General features: G+C 37.4%; 1 protein-coding gene and 1 pseudogene across 1 annotated transcript; both read left to right on the top strand.

The window, feature by feature from the left end:
* The first annotated feature begins 2,076 nt into the window (after positions 1-2,076).
* Positions 2,077-8,622, top strand: LOC116643239 (annotated as a pseudogene).
* Positions 8,623-14,361: 5,739 nt separating this feature from the next.
* On the top strand, positions 14,362-14,915 carry LOC116643240 (ubiquitin carboxyl-terminal hydrolase MINDY-1-like). Its single transcript, XM_032422017.1, has one exon. The coding sequence runs from the start codon at positions 14,362-14,364 to the stop codon at positions 14,794-14,796; it is 435 nt and encodes a 144-aa protein (XP_032277908.1). The 3' UTR covers positions 14,797-14,915.
* The last annotated feature ends 4,037 nt before the right edge of the window (positions 14,916-18,952 follow it).

An 18,952-nucleotide genomic window follows, 5' to 3' on the forward strand; every position in this document is an offset into this window, starting at 1 on the left:
GCAGTAAGATAATAAATTTGTATTGTTTTAAGCCGATACATATGTGGCAATTTGTTATAACTGATAAGAAATGAATACACCCATGCAGCCATCTTACTATGGTTTTTTTTGCTCTTTTCACATCTCTGACATGAATGACCCTTCTCCACTTATCTGGAAATTCCTTTCTTTTCCTTACTGCCGACACAGGAATTTCTGCCTGAATACAAAAACCCTGAAGAAGTTTCTTCCCACTAACTCCACCTCCATGGAATTTTAATTCTGACTAGAAATTTCTTCAGAATGTACTTTTGTCATCTACAAATTACTAACACGTGCATTATCTAGGGACAATCATTGATTTTAAAGTTAGACACGGAAGGCATGTGGCACATCAGATGGAAACAATGTAGTGTAGTGTTAGTGTGCTGAAGGACCAACTTTTTCCCCAAAAGCCCTGATTTACAGTGTTTACTGATTAAATGCTCCCAAGGAGACTGATTTCAATCATCATATCGTACACCTTAAAGTTACACAATGTTATATGTCAATTATATCTCAATAAAGCTGGAAAAAAAAATAAAAGACTACCAGTGGTTTGACCACCAGATCACAAAATCCCTGAATATTTAATAATATTTATAATATTTAATAATATCTTTAGTGAGCTGTCTCAAAGCCATCAGATCCTTCTCTTAGTTCTTTCTTTCCAAACTATGGTTATAAATGTGTTCTCAAGTACAGAAAAAATATGCTTATTTTTTGGCTCTATGCCTAATGGCACTTTTCTATTTCTGAGTCTTTGACCATTTACTAGGTGAGGACTCACTTATCAGTGGGGAGGTCTTTTCCCTACCATTAACTTGCATTGGTATTCATGAAAATACCTTACACTCCTGGAGAGGGAATTTCTCCCTACATCCCACTCGCTATCACATCTTTTACACAGTTGTAGAAATATTTTTAGTCAATAAAGAAAACAATTAACAATCATTAAGTTTAAAAGTAAAAAAAAAAAGAGAGAGGGTAAAAGTCTCAAACTCCCAATTATCAGCTACATGAATAGAACGTGGTCATTTATGATCAGTGGAGAGGAAATCAGGCGTTCTGTAGCTGTGCAGAGCCTTGGTACCACCCACCGCAGGCCACAGTTCTTTCCCAGTGTGTGCCTTCTTTATTATGTCCCCCACTGATTTGATTCATGTTCATTCACTGGACAAATACTTGCAGACTCTCAAGAATGCTCAAAACAGGAAGCAGAGATATTTTTCAGGGCCACCTGGACACTCACTCTGCTTTCCCACTCCCACTCCTCACCTCCACTCTATTAGTTTTCTAGTGCTTCACCGTAACCACAAAATTAGTAGCTTAAGACAATACCCATTTGTTACTGTATAATTCTGTTGGTCTAAAGTCGAGCATAGTATGGCTGAGCTTTCCCTTATGATATCACAAGGCTAGAATCAAGGTGTTGGATAAACTGAGTTCTCATGGGGGAAGCTTGAAGAAAAATCCAGTTCCAAGACCATTCTTATTATTGGCAGAATTTAGTTCTTGCAGTTATGGGACTGAGTTTCTGTCTTCTTGCTGCTCCTAGTTGGCTGGGGCTGCTCTAGGATCCTAGACATCATCAAAATTCCTTGCAACATAGCTTCTTCATCTTTAAGTCAGTAATGGTATGTCAAATCTTATGGATCGAATCTCTGACTTCCTCTTCTGCAACCAGATGGAGACAACTCTCAGTTTTTAAAGGACCTGTGGTTAGCTAAGTCTCACACAGATAATCTCTTTAAGGTCAACTGTGCCATTTAACACAAGCTCACCACAGAAATAAAATTCATCATATTCACAGTCCTGGGGATTATTCAGGGCTCGTACATAGAAGAAAGGAAGACAAAATTTTGAAGGTCATCCTTAGTCTTTCCGATGCTGACTTTGGTTTCAAGAACAGGATAAATTGATATGGTAAATATAAAGAGAAACATGTAGATTATTAGCATAAATTCTTGTGGAATGGAGCTTCCCAAATCCAAGATCCTAATCTGGGCCAAAAGTGTTACCAGAAACTATGTTCTGCTTTTAGGATCACAGTGAGCCATGGGAAGCCACACTGGTAAGTGAGATTTACACAAGGTAGCCACATCAATTTTTATAAAATTTCATTTATATAGATAATTAAATCAGGATCTTAATTTACTTCAGGGCAGGAGGCGGTTTCTGGTCTAGAACACCAGAATCATTGCTTCAGTTGGTGTCAAAAGGGAGATGAGACACCTGTAAAGACAGAAGTAGATGCTTCTTGTTTTCGTGAGGCTTGTAGTCTAGTAAGAAACATACACAAGGAAATAGCTGATAAGAAGAAAATGCGTTGACTATGTCCTAGGCAAAGGGAGCAATTTATGCAAGTGCCCAAAAAAGAAAAAGGGTATAGTGCATTGGAGGACCTGCAAGTGTCCCAATATAATTGGAAGGTGAAGGAGGAATGGAAGCAGCTGCTAAGAGGTGAGGATGGAGAAGCAGGTAAGTGAAAGTTCATGGAGATCCAAATACACTACATAAAGGTAATTGAGCTTAAAAGTAACTGGGAGTCCAGCAATTCCATAAATAGGAATTTATTCTAAGGAGATAATAAATTAATAAAGATTCATGGATGAGAATATTTACTACAGCATAATATAAAAGCCATCCATGTTCCCTCCCCCATAGAAATAAACTCAGTGTTCATCAAAAGGGGATTGATAAAATTATTGATGGCATTGGCCACCTTAAAAATGATGATATTCATTCCATTTCATTGACATGGAATAACACTGTATTAAGAATAAGAATATGAAGGAGGAGTAAGAGAAGTAGCATAGTATTCATTATGCACCAGGCAGTGAGATCAGCTCTTACCAAGTATTGTTACGTCCGATCCTCTCAACAATCCAATGAGGTAAAAACTGCAATTGTTCCTATTTTATAAAAGAGGAAACTGAAGCACAAATGGGTAGATAAACTGCCTAAGTCCACACATTTTTTAGAAGCAGAGCCAGGAATAAAACCCATGCAGAGGCAGAATAAACCAATCTATGTTTCTAACTTGAATTCTGAAAAACAATAAAATACAAGGGGAAAAGGGAAACAAGGAATGGGAGAGGACAAGGAAAAGGAGGGAGAAAAACAGGGAGGGAGAAAGAGAGACAGAGAATGAACAATGATCACCAGAAAATCTTAAGAGTAGTTATCTCTGAGTTGTAAGATTTTAGGTAATTTTTTCCTTCTTTCTATTTTTCTGAGTTTGGATTTTTACAGAGAGCAATTGGATTTTTTTTAATTAATAGACTTTTTCAAAAAATCAGTTTTCAGTTTACAGATAAACTGAGCAAAAACTACAGAATTCCAGTATACCTCTCTCCTCCCTCACATGTTTCTATTATGAAAGCCTTGCATTAGTATGGTACATTTCTTATAATTGATGAGCCAATATTGGCACACTACTATTAACTAAATTCTAGAGTTTACATTAGTGTTCACTCTTTGTGTTGTACATTCTGTGGGTTTTGACAAATGAATAATGTCATGTATCATCATTACATTATCACACAGAATAATTTCTCTGCCCTAAAAATTCAAAATAAATTCTGAAAGGCAAATAATCATCACATATATAAAGGATTTAGGGTGAGTGTAAGAGTCAAGTTTAGTCCGATTTCCCTGAATCTAGTCATTTCTCTCATACAGGGATATGCTCTCATTTTGCAGAGGGAGGTCCTATATAAGTTGTTTCTCTCTCTGCCTTGTTCTTTAAACTGGTTAACTGTAAGTTCAGGGAGTTGCATTCTTTTATGATGGGCAAATCAAGCACAAGAAGAGCAAAGCCCTACAATGCCCCAAATCCTCTTGATATTGATGCCCATACAAGTCCTTCCAGTAGGTCTTAGGGAAGAATTAAAACTCAATGAAATTATCATCTGTCGCCGCAGTGTTAGGTTTCTGTACTTTTTGTTCAGTTTATCCATAAGCCTGAAACTGCTCTTTTACTTAAGGATATAGAACTGGAGTAACATTTTGATCCACGGCTAAAAGAAAAGTTATATGTAGGAAACATTGAAGTGTTTCCTTATTTGTCTGATTTATTAGAGAGTTTTAGGGAAGGAAGAAATACAGTTTCCTCTACTTAGAGTTATATAGCTCACATTTTTGGTTCCTTGTATTTGGATACTATTTTTATAATGTTATTTTTTATGACATTGTCTTTGTGCAAAACATTAGAATATTTATCAGAATTTTCTTTATCTTTAGAAAATGTTGATTTTCTGTTGTTCATTGAATACCAGTGAAATTTAAATTTTTTCTATGTCCTTAGAACAACTTACCACAATTTTAGCTTTTATGAACTAGAATTTTATATACAGTTAGCTATTTTTTTTTTTTTATCAGTTTCGCCTCCATCCCTTGTAATTGTTCTCCTTTTACATTGTGGATGATTTAGGACATTCAAGCAAATGAACTAAAGCAATTGTGGAAGTGGGTTAAATAGAGACTAATATATGATAGTGGACATTAAGGGGAGGAATAAAGAATAAATCTATAGTAACAAGAAACACATATAAAAATTCAGGCAGATTATCCAAGTAAAACGTAAATGCCTTTGAATTAAATTTCTCGCTTTAGGTAATGAAAAATTGAGGGCTTCAGTGTATTGAAGGTATGGTAAGTTCTGCAAAATTAGTATACCTTCAGTGTACACTGCAACTCAAATGGAAAACGTAATCATAGGATGGGTGCCTAATTAATTAAACAAGAACAAAAACATACCATCGCTTAGAAAAGTAAGGGTAATACCTTACCATAAGAATTTTTTTAACCCAATAGCTATAAACTTCACTGATGCATCATGTAGTAGCAGTAATATATTTGCCAGTGGAGAATGTGTCTAAAAGGAAAAGTGAGTAAATTCATTGAGCCTTTTATAAAAAGAAAAAGAAAGAGAGAAAATTAGGAGCAGATAAAGGGTACACCAAATTTACCTGTAAATCTGACCCGAAAAAAGTTTGTCTTGAGTATGGACTTTTGAACAATCACTGGCCACTTTTTGCCCCTATTCAGCTGCTTCCCAGTGATTCCCAGAGCAATAGCTGAGTTCACAATTATCTCCTGAACTAGAGGCATCTCTACCCAACTGCCTACGGTACAACATTTCCACTCAGATCCCTAATGAGATTTCAGACTCAACAGGATCCAAACCAAACTTTTTGTCTCTTCTTTGCCCTACTTTGATTCAGATTGTCTCCTACTTCTGCATTCTGGCAGTGTTAGACAACATTTTGCCATTTGCACAAGCTGGAAACATAGAGGTCATCTTGCATTCCTCCTTTTCCTCTCTATCCACCTCATCATGAAATTATGACAATGCTGCTTTTATTAATTTCACCGGTCTGCCCTGCCTTCATATCCTGTCAGCTGCCTCCTTCTAGCTCAACTACCTGCTCTCCTCTGCACGGATCCTCGCTTTATTCTGTATGTTCTCCTTTGTTCTATTTCCCCACAGATAATCTTTCATGCACCTTTTCAAAAACCCTTTAATGATTCCTTCTATAGGTTGATAAAGACCACATCCCTTTGAACAGAAAGCTACTCGTCATTGCTTCCAACATCTTACCTGTCCAAGACTCTCCTGAAACCCTATGCACTGGTGTAGGGAACTAGTTGCCTTTCGTGGAGCATATTACATTTGGTAACACCTTTGAGACTTTGTTTAAGTCATTTTCCTTTTCCAGAAGATCCTTTTACTTCTTTTCTATCTGATGAACTAGCCATTAAACAAGTCTCAGACACTACTCCAATTTGAGCTGATCTTTACACATGCGCAAAGATAAATCACTGACCACACTGGATTGTAATTGCTTGTTCGCTATGTGCTACATGAGAGCGGAGACCAGTCTTCTCCTCCCCTGTCCTCAGAAACCCCTGCTAAGGTTCTACAATGAGCAAGGATTTCGTAATTATTTATTGAGAGAATAAAATGTTTACGACAGCCAGATTCTGAAGGACTTTGAATAACACAAAAAGGAGTTTTACTCTATAGACAGAGCTGTGAAGCATAGGAGGGATATAATCAAATCTATGTGTTAGAGAGAAAACTTGGGTAGAGTAATGAATGGGCTAAAGATGGGATATATTTGTTGCAGGATTGGCAGAAATGTCTGGAGACATTACTATGGATTTATTGGGATATTAGGTTGAAGAATGGGAGTATGATTCATGCAATATTGTATGTCAGGGCTGAATTACATTCTGAATATACAGTAAGAAAAAAATAAGAACTCTTAATCTGCTTCATATCCATGACATATCCTACCCAGTATTGCAATTCTGATAACAGATATTAGGCAGGAAAGCATGATTACCATACTTTATAGTAATTAAGCAGATAAAGGACTTATGCATTTATTCCAAAAATACTTCTAACTTCTTATAATACTGTAATATGGCTGGATCAATCATAAATTTATAGAAACCAAGTTGTACTTGTTTATATTTAAGCTCTTGGAGCAATATTTTCCATGGTTTGACATGTTATTATAGGATTTGGTGAAAGTATCCATGAAGATAAAGAATAAATATTAAAAAATATATTTTTTTTCTAAATTAGTAAAAGAAGATCACCAAATTTTCAACAATGAATTATCATATTAATGCCCAGAATTTCTGCCAGAAATTTTTTAACTTCATCTCAAGTTTTCTTAGATATGAATTGTAATATTTAATCAAAAAATTCTGTAAAGATTTAATCTAAACAAATTTCAAATAATCTCATGATGTTTTCCAACATTTTATAACACAACCAAATTAAAAGACCATCCTCTGCTATTTTACAGAATTCAAACTTCCAAAGTAGTAAGGCTCAGGTAGGGCACATACTTCCATTAGAAAATGGATGAAAATAAAGTAAAAGTTCAGAAGAGTCAATAAAAATTTTACTGCTTCATAATATCCACATTATTTGTCAGAATATCTTTAAAATCCCTAAGATTTTTTTCTGCAAAGCAGGTATAATTAGATATATTTTATCTATCTTACACATTTAATATAAAAGAATGAAAGACTTTCATACAATTCTAAGCTTTAATATGGAATTACTATTATCACCATTATCCTCATTTATGAGAAAAATAGATTGTGGTGAGGTAAGAAAGGTTAAGATAACACATTAAAAGTAAAAAAGAAATAATTCTCCTAAATTGCATAACCTATAAGTAAATATACTAGAAATAGGGTAACTGCATTTCAAGGGGTCAGCACTGAATCTATTTTGTTCCATGAAAGGTTGTTTATGACAATCAATATTGCCACTCATTTTTGATGATCTTTTGTGTCCTCTGTGCCTCACATTAAATGCATCAACATGTTTGATTTTTAATTTAGGCTTGTTAAAGTAATTTAGTTCAACCTTCACTGAGGAAATGCTGTTATTTGCAATGACAGTGAATGCTATTTGGCCTCTAAGGGCAAATGGGACTGTCAGCCACATTGTCAAGGTTTGAGTTGACACAGTCAAGGAGCTAGTGAAGAGGGAGAATGGTGGGTTCCAGCTTTTAACAACATTGGGTGGTGGTATGCTGCGGATACATGTTGCTTTTTAGTTAGTTGCTGCTGTTGTTCATTTTTCTAAATTCATCACCTATTTTTGATTCTGTGAAAGTTTCCATTCTTCTCTTTATCACTTAGGGTCAATACCTCAGTCATGTTTGATTCTTCTGTCTTCCATAGCACCCATTCCAAATCATGCCAATCCACATTTCATGTCTAATCCAAATGTCCTCATCCTAATTCAAACCTTTGTCCCTTCACAAAATTGTGTTGTTTTCCAAAACATCATAATCGATCCCTAACCTTTACTTTCTGTGTGAGCCACACCACCAAATAGATTAACACTACGTTAATCTTTTAAAAAGTCTCATTTCCAATCATGTCTCCCCAGATCTTTAGTGTCTTACATAATCTACAAACTAATGCCTAAAATTCTTTGCCTACTCTTTTCTGGTTATTGTGGCACGAGGCACCATGAGCAGCAAAGTCTCCCATGACACCTGTAAGAGGCTCACAAGAAGTTTTTGCAAATGGTGGAGCTGCAGATCAGCTTGAAGAACTATGACCCTCAGACAGACAAACGCTTCTCGGACACCGTCAGGCTTAAGTCCACTTCTCGCCCCAAGTTCTCCATATGTGTTTGGGGGGACCAGCAGGACTGTGATAAGGCAAAGGCTGTGGCTATTCCCCACATGAACATTGAGGCACTGAAGAAACTCAACAAAAATAAAAAAAAAAATTAGTCAAGAAGCTGGCCAAGAAGTTTTTGGCTTCAGGATCCCTGGTCAAGCAGATCCCATGAATCCGGGCCCAGACCTGAAGAAGGCTGGCAAGTTCCCTTCCTTGCTGATGTACAACAGGAACATGATGGCCAAAATGGATGATGTGAAGTCCATGATCAAATTACAGATGAAGAAGGTGCTGTATCTGGCAGTGGTCATTGGTCACATGAAGATAACAGATGATGTGTACAACATCCACTTAGCTGTCAATTTCCTGGTGTCATTGCTCCAGAAGAATTGGCAGAAGATCAAGAGCACCATGGGCAAGCCCCAGAGGCTGTACTAAGGCATAGCTTCATAAAACCTAGTTCTACCAAAAAAAAAAAAAAAAAAAAAATCTTTGCCTAATACCTATGCTTTTTCATAATTCACTCAAGCCTTTTAGTCTTCCTTAACCTATGTTCCTTTAGGCACATGGGACTTACTGATTATATCTATCACTAACTTCCATTGGTTATTGATAATATAGGATACCTAGAAAAAATAATTCCTATGCTAGAAAAATCAATCCATATTTCTAGTAACTAAAAGAACAGGGGGGTGTGTGTGTGTGTGTGTGCGCGTGCGTGCATGCATTGTTCTATAAAGGTAATTTAAAAATTCAAACAATTGGGCGCCTGGGTGGCTCAGTTGGTTAAGCGACTGCCTTCGGCTCAGGTCATGATCCTGGAGTCCCTGGATCGAGTCCCGCATCGGGCTCCCTGCTCGGTAGGGAGTCTGCTTCTCCCTCTGACCCTCCCCCCTCTCATGTGCTCTCTCTCATTCTCTCTCTCTCAAATAAATAAATAAAATCTTTAAAAAAAAAAAAATTCAAACAATTTCAGGAACTTCTTAAATATTGTTAAACTTTACAAAAGTTGGACTTCATTTATTTAGTTGTTTATTGTCTGTCTACTGCCCCTCATTCCACGAGAGCAAATATCTTGGCTCTCTTGTTTACCATTATATCCTTAATCTCTAGATTAGAGCACAGAGTCTAGTAAACATTCAATAAATATATGTTGAATAAATGAATGTATCCCCAGTACTTGGTGGAGTGGATGGTGTTTAGTAAGCAATCAAGAAATATTGATTAAATGGAAAAATACTAAATAACAAACATTAAGGAATAGCAGAGTAGGGTCAATGTTAGGAACATGTGTGAATATTTTCAGTATCCTTTTAAAGACCCCTTAGCATGATTACCATAAATTTTGGAGTTAACATTTCACTCAAGACACTGTTTCTTAGGGAACAAATACTCAGGCACCAGTAGGGCATGTGAAGTTAAAGGACAATGTGGCTGCCCCTGTCCCTCAGCAGACCAACTCTCTTTGGCTAGAGTTCAAAGTAGCTGGTTGGATTGAAAGACAGAACAGGGAGGGAAGGTGAGTACAGTCTTTGGTAACCAATTCAGAAGATTCAGAGAACAAACCAACAGGCAGGACTTATTATATAATTGTAGCTGAGCAAAAAATGAAAATGCAGGGTCCCTTGTTAAAAAAAGAAAGAATAAAAGTGTCATTAAAGGTAATAAAATATAAAACTTGTTCCTTTCTCTGTGGTTTCTTTATTGACCTGTCATGTTGCATTTATTTACTATTTAATGATACCCTCACTCACCATGGAAATACTTACCCAGAAAGTGCAGACCCTTGCAGGAGCCCAGGGACCCCACTTGCAAGGGTCTGCCGGCCACCACAGCCAGGACGCCTACGTAAAGCCACCTGGTAGACCCACAGACCTGGGCGTACAGGGAAGTCAACCTCCCCTTCCCACCACTGATGCCCAACACACAGTGGACCTGCCAGCATCCCTCGCTAGAGATTGGAGCTCCTGTACCTGAACACCCGGTACTCGGGACCCCATTGGATGGGTGACAGGATCAATACGACTGAGTTGCCTACTGGGACAGGGGTACTGCTGCCATTCCCTGCCCTGAAACACCACTGGGCATGTGCCCCTGACTCCAACCCACCCCAGGTCCTTGCCCAGGCCCCACAGAGGTCAAAGGGGGATGGAGAAATGAGTGTCTCACATGGGTGGCCACCCCAGGCAGAGGGCATCAGCAGTCAAGGGGCAGGGATGGGAGGAGGGCCCAGGGCATGAGGGAGCAGAGGACAGGGAGTTGGGAGCTGGCCTGAGAACCCATCCTGAGGAGAAGGACAGCGTGTGAGCCAGGCTCCAAGTCCTGGCCACATGCTCCACTGTCCTAGATCACTTCACTCACAAGATGTAAATTTACAGATAAAATTCTTAAGGATTTCAAGACCAGAGAGCAAAGCATTAAACCCCAACAGTGGGACTTTTCTGAATGTGTGTGACCACTCTGGCCCATGAAGATGGCCTGGGAGCAGATATCCAAAGGGAAACAAAGCCAGGGCCCAGGCCAGGTCTTCAGGCTCCTGACAGGACAGTGAGGGGTAGAGCTAAGGGGTGGAGCACAGGGTTTCATTCTAGTGGGTGGCCCACATCACTCCAACACTTCCAACTGCACTGTCTAATCTCTGTACAGACTTAACATGTGCTGTGGTTTCTGATTTCTATTGCAGATGAACTGGGTGTAGTTGCTATAAGCCAATGACTGTAAAAGAAAAAGAAAAGAAGCTGGAAAGATAGCAAAGTGTTTGGTTCAGACACTTAAAAAGAATGAAGGAAAGGAAAAAAAAGAGAACAAAGACAATCTTCCCTGGGAGAGGTAATACTTATTTGAATCATGATTTTCTGGCTTTGCAAAAGATGACACCTTACATCCATTTAACTACCACCACTCAGTTGTGTAATGGGAAGCTGCTTACAAGATGGGAAATCTCTCAAAGGAGAAGGCATCCTTAATATTTGTTGAGTGCAGTCTGTGTGTTAGGAACTTTGTAAACATATTTGGTTTTCACACACACACACACACACACTCTCTCTCTCTCTCTAAAGCAGACATTATCTTCATTTTTCAGTTAAAGATGTGGAATTCAACAGTTATTCTAGGTCAATTATTATTCTGGTCAAGAACAAGTAGCTAGTAAATGGAATGGGAGGAGAGGAGGCAGGACAGAAAAAAATGTGTTTTGTACTTAGATTTTCCTCAATAAGCACATGAAAGTTGCATAGTCCAAAAATAAAATGTAAAGAAAAGTTAGAATAAATAATAATCATCTATTTGTACCAGGGAAGTTAGGTTTATGAAGACACAAAGCAGGTAATATTCAAATTCATTAGACTGCTGTTATATTATTCATTATTCTTTTTTTCCCTTCACAAATCACTAAAGAGAATATTTCAGAAAGGAAATAAATCTCTTTTAGACCAATATATTTTACCTTATGTAGTTACATATGCAGAATAAAAGCAGTGCCCATAGCAGGAAGTAAAGGTAGAGCTGATTATTATATTTTTCTTTGCAAGTGTGTTCCACACATATATTTTACCAAACACTCTAAAAAGCTCATAATAGAGAATTCTGAAAGTGCTTTAATTTATAAGTTACCTATAATTGTACTTTCTCCAGGGAATTTGTCCCATTTTAAAATAATTAGCATCCTTGACTCCTGAGTTTTTCTACCTAAAATTATTTAGAGATCTTTAGAATGTGTGTGTGTGTGTGTGTGTGTGTGTGTGAGCATGTGTATGTAAAATGCAGGAACGTTTACTTTAATAACTCTTGTCAAATTGAGAATATTTTAATTCGTTTTTTTTTTTAAAGAAAACAAGTCCATTTTGAAAAGCTCTTCCTCAGTTACAATTCTGAAGAGATGGCATATTGGTTCAATTAAAGCAAAATTGGTTGAAGATATATAAATATACATATATCAAATATATAATATTTGAGCTGAAATCTCAAGTCATACAAGTCTATTGAAGAGGTTTTATTAATTTCAAAATACTTAAAAATTTAAGTTTGCTTAAAATTCCAAATGGAGAATTTTGAAAAAGAGAACATTTTTACAAATAAAATCTCAGTATATTTTCAAAAATTCTGAAAAAAAAAATTTGTCTTACAAATATGTTAGGGCGGGGCACCTGGGTGGCTCAGTCAGTTAAGCGGTGGCCTTCAGCTCAGGTCATGGTCCCAGGGTCTTGGGATCGAGCCCCAAGTCCAGCTCCCTGCTCAGCGGGAAATGTGTTTCTCCCTCTCCCTCAGACCCTCCACCTGCTTGTGCTCTCTCTCCCTTTCTCAAATAAATAAATAAATAATTTTAAAAAAATGTTAAGTCTTCTGGGGCAAATGGTCAAAACATCTTACCTCATGTAAGACATATTAACCATAAAAAATCCTAATTTTAAAATGAAAAATCAAATCTCTATAATTTATCAATTGCCAAATTTTAATTAACATATTTCTATTATCAACACCAGGAAATTCAATATTCTTCATTTTAGTGAGAAAAAGGAAGCCATCATCAATACACTAGTATTCATCTATAACACCCTCGATTCACTAAATCTGGGGTTGTTTGCCACCGTTGTTACCATTCTGCTAGAATAATTCAAGGTATGGTGCTATCTGGTTTCAATATCAATTCTAAAAACACTAATGTGGTTCATTTCTTAGGCATAATAATAAAAAGACATAGAAGAAATTGGAGTGTGTTCATTTAACAGCTATGAATTACAGCCCCTGTAATTTGATATCTAAGTAATATTCACTGATAGTTCTAAACCAACTATCTGTTGTCTCTTACTCAAAGTATATCATCAGGGTTCCTGAATAAATAGCCACGATAGAAAGGGAATCCCTGTGGCAGAAATTAAGAAATAAACTACAGGAAGGATTAACCTCCATCCTCCCGTGCTTTTATCTCTAGCATGCCTCAAAACCAAAGAGAGAAGGCCTAACCATTAAAAAAGATTAAAGGTGTTAATTAGACTAAGAGATAGAAACCTATCACCCTTATGTCAGGCAGACCAGACTAAATCTTCTAATGGATTAAAACACGCACACACACACACACACACACACACACACACAGAGGAAGTATTTTATCTCTACTGAAATTCTGTTGATGATGGTCTCATGTACATTTGGAAACAATTTTTGTTGAAATTGATTATAAATTTTGGACAATATTTTTATAAGTACAGTCATTTCCACCATTCCTATCAAAATTGTTTGATAGTAAAATATAACTATATGAGGCTTAGAAGAGTAATCAAACTTCATATCAATGAAATTCAGAACTGCCAATTCTCACATCTCCTTCAATTGAGCCCATTATGAAGTTAGTATTAGATGATGTAGAGATTCTTTTATTTTTCTTTCATGAGAAACCCAGTATATGTTAATCACATATATAACTATGTGACATCTCAAGATGGATTTGAAGTCTTTTACTGTTAGTTGTTAGAAGAAGGGAAAATTATTGTCCGAGATAAGAAGTACCTTTTAAGTAAGTCATTTTGTCTCTTTATATTTTATTATCTTAAAATTTATATATTTCCATTGTTAAAATATAAGGAAAAACACGCACATGTATTTTATATAGCATAAAATATGCCTATAATGTTAATGTGTTCATATACACATATACATGCATACATATGTATGCATAAATATATACATATATGTGTAAATATGTATTCTATATGTATATACATCCATGTGTATATGTCTGTATGTACATGTGTCTGTATATACACATATATGCACACACATGTATTTTAGGTTCTATAACAGAAGATGAAATGTTCTCTATATTCTCTCTCTCAAATGTTAAATATTTTCATTTTACTATACTTTAAAGGTAATGTGAAAGATGATGAGGCTAGAAATCAAAATAAGTTATGTGAACTAACAGCATTTAAACATTTTTTAGACAATTATCAAAAAAAAAGCATTGAAAACATTACTTTAAAGGAGCACTTTGAGCACACTGTAAGAGCCAATAAAACCCAAAGTAACAATTTTATATAAAGATGCCATATCTATGTCATATATGCATATATATACACATGCATGTGTGTTTACAGTATATACGTATATATACACACACACACATATTTCTCTGTGTGTGTGCTGCTGTCTTAGGAGGAAGTGAGCACATTAGATAAGCTCATGGTCCATCTTGGAGACTGCCTCCTGTCCATCAATCCCCAGAAATCGGAGGGACTTCAGCTTCATTTCCAGCACACTGTGCATGATGCAATGACGATGCTGCCTAAACTGGCCACAGGTCTGGATGTCACTGAGCAATTCACAGGTGTCTCAGATTTTGAGTATACATTTGAGTGCAGGATCTTTGCCCTGCTAGGCATAGCTCTACACTATGGCCGGCTTGTTGATCCCCAGACTTCTGAGGCTGGGAAACTGAGTTGTAACCAGCTGGTAGAGAAGATCTTCACCTGCAAGTACTCCAGCAACACCAGCCTCATAACAGACAGCCCGATTGCAGAGCAGTTCCCAGAGCCCATCGACACAGCTAGGACTTACCGTGGTCTTTGTGAGCTAATGGCGGCTGCCAAGAAAAGTGAACTTAGTGTCCTTTTTTAAAACAAGCATTTTAGTACTATGACTAAGCATGACAATCACTTGTACCTAATGGTCATGGCCAGGACCTTCTACAAGAGGAGCAAGTGGTATAGGAAAGCTGCACAGTGTGGATGGAGACAGCTGCCTTTGTGACTCTGACTTGCACCTAAGTCGTTCCCTGGGTAGGTTGGCCTGAAGCAAAAAGTGGGAGCAGCCACAAGGCACGTTGGGCTTTAGCATCTTGGAGCTGCTTGGCCCAGCAGCTTCAGCAAGAGGAGTATATATGGCAACAAGCAGTCCAGCCTGCACCAGTGTGAGCCCCGTCACTGCGGAGGAGCCACATCTGGATGCACAGCTGGGGAGAGTGGGCAGAGGCTGAAGGAAGAGGCAGACTGGGTCCTCCTGTGGGCCCTCCCAGGGCTAAGCTGCCCGGCTCCTTCTTTCAGAGGCTATGGCCATTTTGCTTCCTCCCCCAGGTCAACCTGTGAGATATGCCAGGTAACTTATTTATGAACTGTTGGGGATCAGAGCATGCAGTAAATATCAAAGTCAGACCCAGGAAAACTTACTGAATGCTTATTATAGAAGGTTTGAGTTATCTTTTAGTCCTCATATCTCAAGGCAAGAAGTACCATTTCTATCATCTTTTTATAGATGAGGATGCTGAGACACAGAGGAAAGCAATAGTTGACTCAAAATTACCCAGCTAGTAATAGTAGAACTGAAATTCTAACCTGGCTTGTCTGACTCTAGATCCCAAGCTCTTAACTCCTATACTATGGCTTCATCCCATATTACTTGGGAAAAAAATTGCTAGCTAAATAGAGACAGTAAATGCCACTTTAATGATGTGTACTAGATGAGTTTACTAAATAAAAAGCCTAATAACATATGATTTAGATGCTAGTTCAACTAATTATATTGAAAATAGTTTTTAAAATATTTTAGATCACTTCCCTTATTTGAACTCAAATGATCAAAGAATTTTTATCTAATTATCTTATCAGTACATAGCTGTCATAGCTTGGTATGGCCCACTCAGCAAGGTGACCAATGAATTAGAATCACTGTACACTGAAAAATAATTATCATAGATTTGACAAATTTCTTAGCTTATCAACTTACAGATTTACAGCATCAGGTCAACATTGGATGCAAAATTCAGCCCATTGTTTCACTAACAAAGAATAAAGACCTATGATCAGAAACCTTGCGCTGTGAAAATTTAGTATGCAATATCTCTGCACACTAAGCTAATAGTGGGCTCTGTAGAAATACACTGGCACCCCAATTCTGCTGACCTTTCTCGTGGACAGCTGCCCTAACCTACCATGGCTCTGATCACTAGAATCCAATGGAACAGGGAGATTTCATCACACTTGAACTCACTTTCTTACGCTGTGCCTTTTGACTGTTTCAAGGGCTAATGCTCAGCTAGTCAGGCCTTCAAGCCAGTGATCTGACATTTTGAAATAATAATTAAAAGAGAGCAGGCACTTTCATTTTAATAAGCTTACTTCCAACCTTCAGGGAGAACCTCAGCTGATCCAAACCCAAGAGAAATATGCTTGGGTTTCTCTTCTTTTTTTCTGTCTCTGACTCTTACACCCAATCTTGACATTACACATGAAAATAAAAGCCAAATAGTATTTGCAGTGATTGTAAACAACCCGATTTTCCTAACAAGGGAAGGAAAACAAAATGTACAAAGCCTAATAAATCTCAGACCTATGTTTGGTGGTTTAATTCTAGTTTGACAATAATACATAGTTGGTAGAATTTTGCTTTACATATACGAAAAATGCAGCTCTTTCAAGCAACATACAGAAGGTTTTTTTTTTTTTTTGAAAGAGAGAGAGCACAAGTTGGGGGAAGGACAGAGGGAGAAGTAGAAACAGACTCCTCTCTGAGTAAGGAGCCCAGGGCGGAACTCAATCCCAGGACCCCGGGATCATGACCTGAGCTGAAGGCAGACGCTTAATCGACTGAGCCACCCAGGCGCCCCTGGAAGATTTTTTTTAAGTGAACATTGTTCAGTGGTATCTGCCCTCCACTTAGCAGCTACTTGAGAGAGTAGCTTCCATTCACTGCTTTTGCTTCCTCACTTCCTATTTGTCAACCAGTGGTATTTTGGCTTCTACATTCACCTTCATTAAGATTGTTCTCAAAGGCTCATGTTTGTCGGGCACATTCATGACATTTGTCAATAAATTCAATGGTTCATTTTCAGTCTTACTTTAATTGGGATTTGACACCTCTGTCATTTGTGTATATATGAATAACATCCATACCTATATACATATCCTTGGTCTTACAACATCAAGTCCACCTATCTAACTACTAACTGGGCATTCTGTGGATTTTCCATATTCAACTAAAATGCAACATACTTCAAACTGAACTCATCTTCTTTCCTTCCAAAACCTCTTCTATCATAAACTGTAAATTGTCCTACCATTTACATAAAAGCAGAAGTTAAAATTACCAAGTTACATAAAACAGAAATAAGGGCATCATTTTTTAGTTTGCTTCCCTCCCAATCATTCACGTGTTAATTCTGATGAATTATTTAATACCCCACTCCTGTCCATTACCTACATTTACTGAAGTCACCAATATCTTTTACCTACAATTTCTCAATGGCATCCAACTTTCTAACTATTTTCTACTGCAGCCAGAATGATGTTTCTAATTTTCAAAATAATGCATGTCATTCTTCTGCTTAGAATTCTATACTAGTTTCACATTGCTCTTGGAATCAAAATCCTTAGCTTCTGTACTCTAAACCTGTTATATCTTCTTCTTAGGTCCCTAACTAACTTTTTTCATTCCATCTTCATTTTCCCAAATACCTTTGCATTGTTCATACTACATTCTACTCATCTTTACGTCTAAATTTCAACATACAATCAATAAATCTTCCACAACAACTAAGTCTGAATGAGAAGCTAGACTAACCCATATTGCCCTGTGATAACATTTTTCACACTAAATCCTAGTTGCTTCTTCAGTAGAAGACAGCTTTTTTTAAATTTAAATTCGATTAGCCAACATATAGTACATTATTAGTTTCGGATGTAGAGTTCAGTAATGCATCAGTTGCATATAACACCCAGTGCTCATCACATCACATGCCCTCCTTAATGCCCATCACCCAGTTACCCCATTCCCCCCCACTCACCTCCCCTCCAGACCTTTAGTTTGTTTCCTATAGTTAAAGTCTCTCATGGTTTGTCTCCCTCTCTGGTTTCTTCCCATTCAGTTTTCCCTCCCTTCCCCTATGATCCTCTGCACTGTTTCTTATATTCCACATATGAGTGAAACCATATGAAAATTGTCTTTCTCTGATTAACTTATTTCACTCAGCATGATACCCTCCAGTTCCATCCACATAGATGTAAATGGTAAGAATTCATTCTTTTGATGAATTATATATATACCACATCTTTACCCATTCCTCTGTCAATGGACTTCAGGGTTCTTTCCATAGTTTGGCTATTGTAGACATTGCTGCTATAAATATTGGGGTGCAGGTGCCCCTTCGGATCACTACATTTGCGTCTTTGAGGTAAATACCTAGTAGTGTAATTGCTGGGTCATAGGGTAGCTCTATTTTTAACTTCTTGAGGAACTTCCATATTGTTTTCCAGAGTGGCCACACCAGCTTGCATTCCCAACAACAGTGTAAGAGGTTTCCCCTTTCTCTTCATCCTCATCAATATTTGTTGTTTCCTGACTTGTTAATTTGAGCCATTCTGACTGGTGTGAGGTGGTATCTCATTGTGGTATTGATTTGTATTTCCCTGATGCCGAGTGATGTGGAGCATTTTTTCATGTGTCTGTTGGCCATTTGGATGTCTTCTTTGGAGAAATGTCTACACATGTCTTCTGCCCATTTCTTGACTGGATTATTTGTTTTTTGGGTTTTGAGTTTGATAAGTTCTTTATAGATCTGGGATACTAGCCCTTTATCTGATATGTCATTTGAAAATATCTTCTCCATTCTGTCGGTTGTCTTTTGGTTTTGTTGACTGTTTCCTTTGTTGTGCAGAAGATTTTTATCTTGATGAAGTCCCAATAGTTCATTTTTGCCTTTGTTTCCCTTGTCTTTGGAGATGTGTCTAGCCAGAAGTTGTTGCAGCCGAGGTCGAAGAGGTTGCTGCATGTGTTCTCCTCT

This window comes from Phoca vitulina, unplaced genomic scaffold (genome assembly GCF_004348235.1).
Source record: "Phoca vitulina isolate PV1807 unplaced genomic scaffold, GSC_HSeal_1.0 scaffold25, whole genome shotgun sequence".
NCBI classification, from domain to species: domain Eukaryota; kingdom Metazoa; phylum Chordata; class Mammalia; order Carnivora; family Phocidae; genus Phoca; species Phoca vitulina.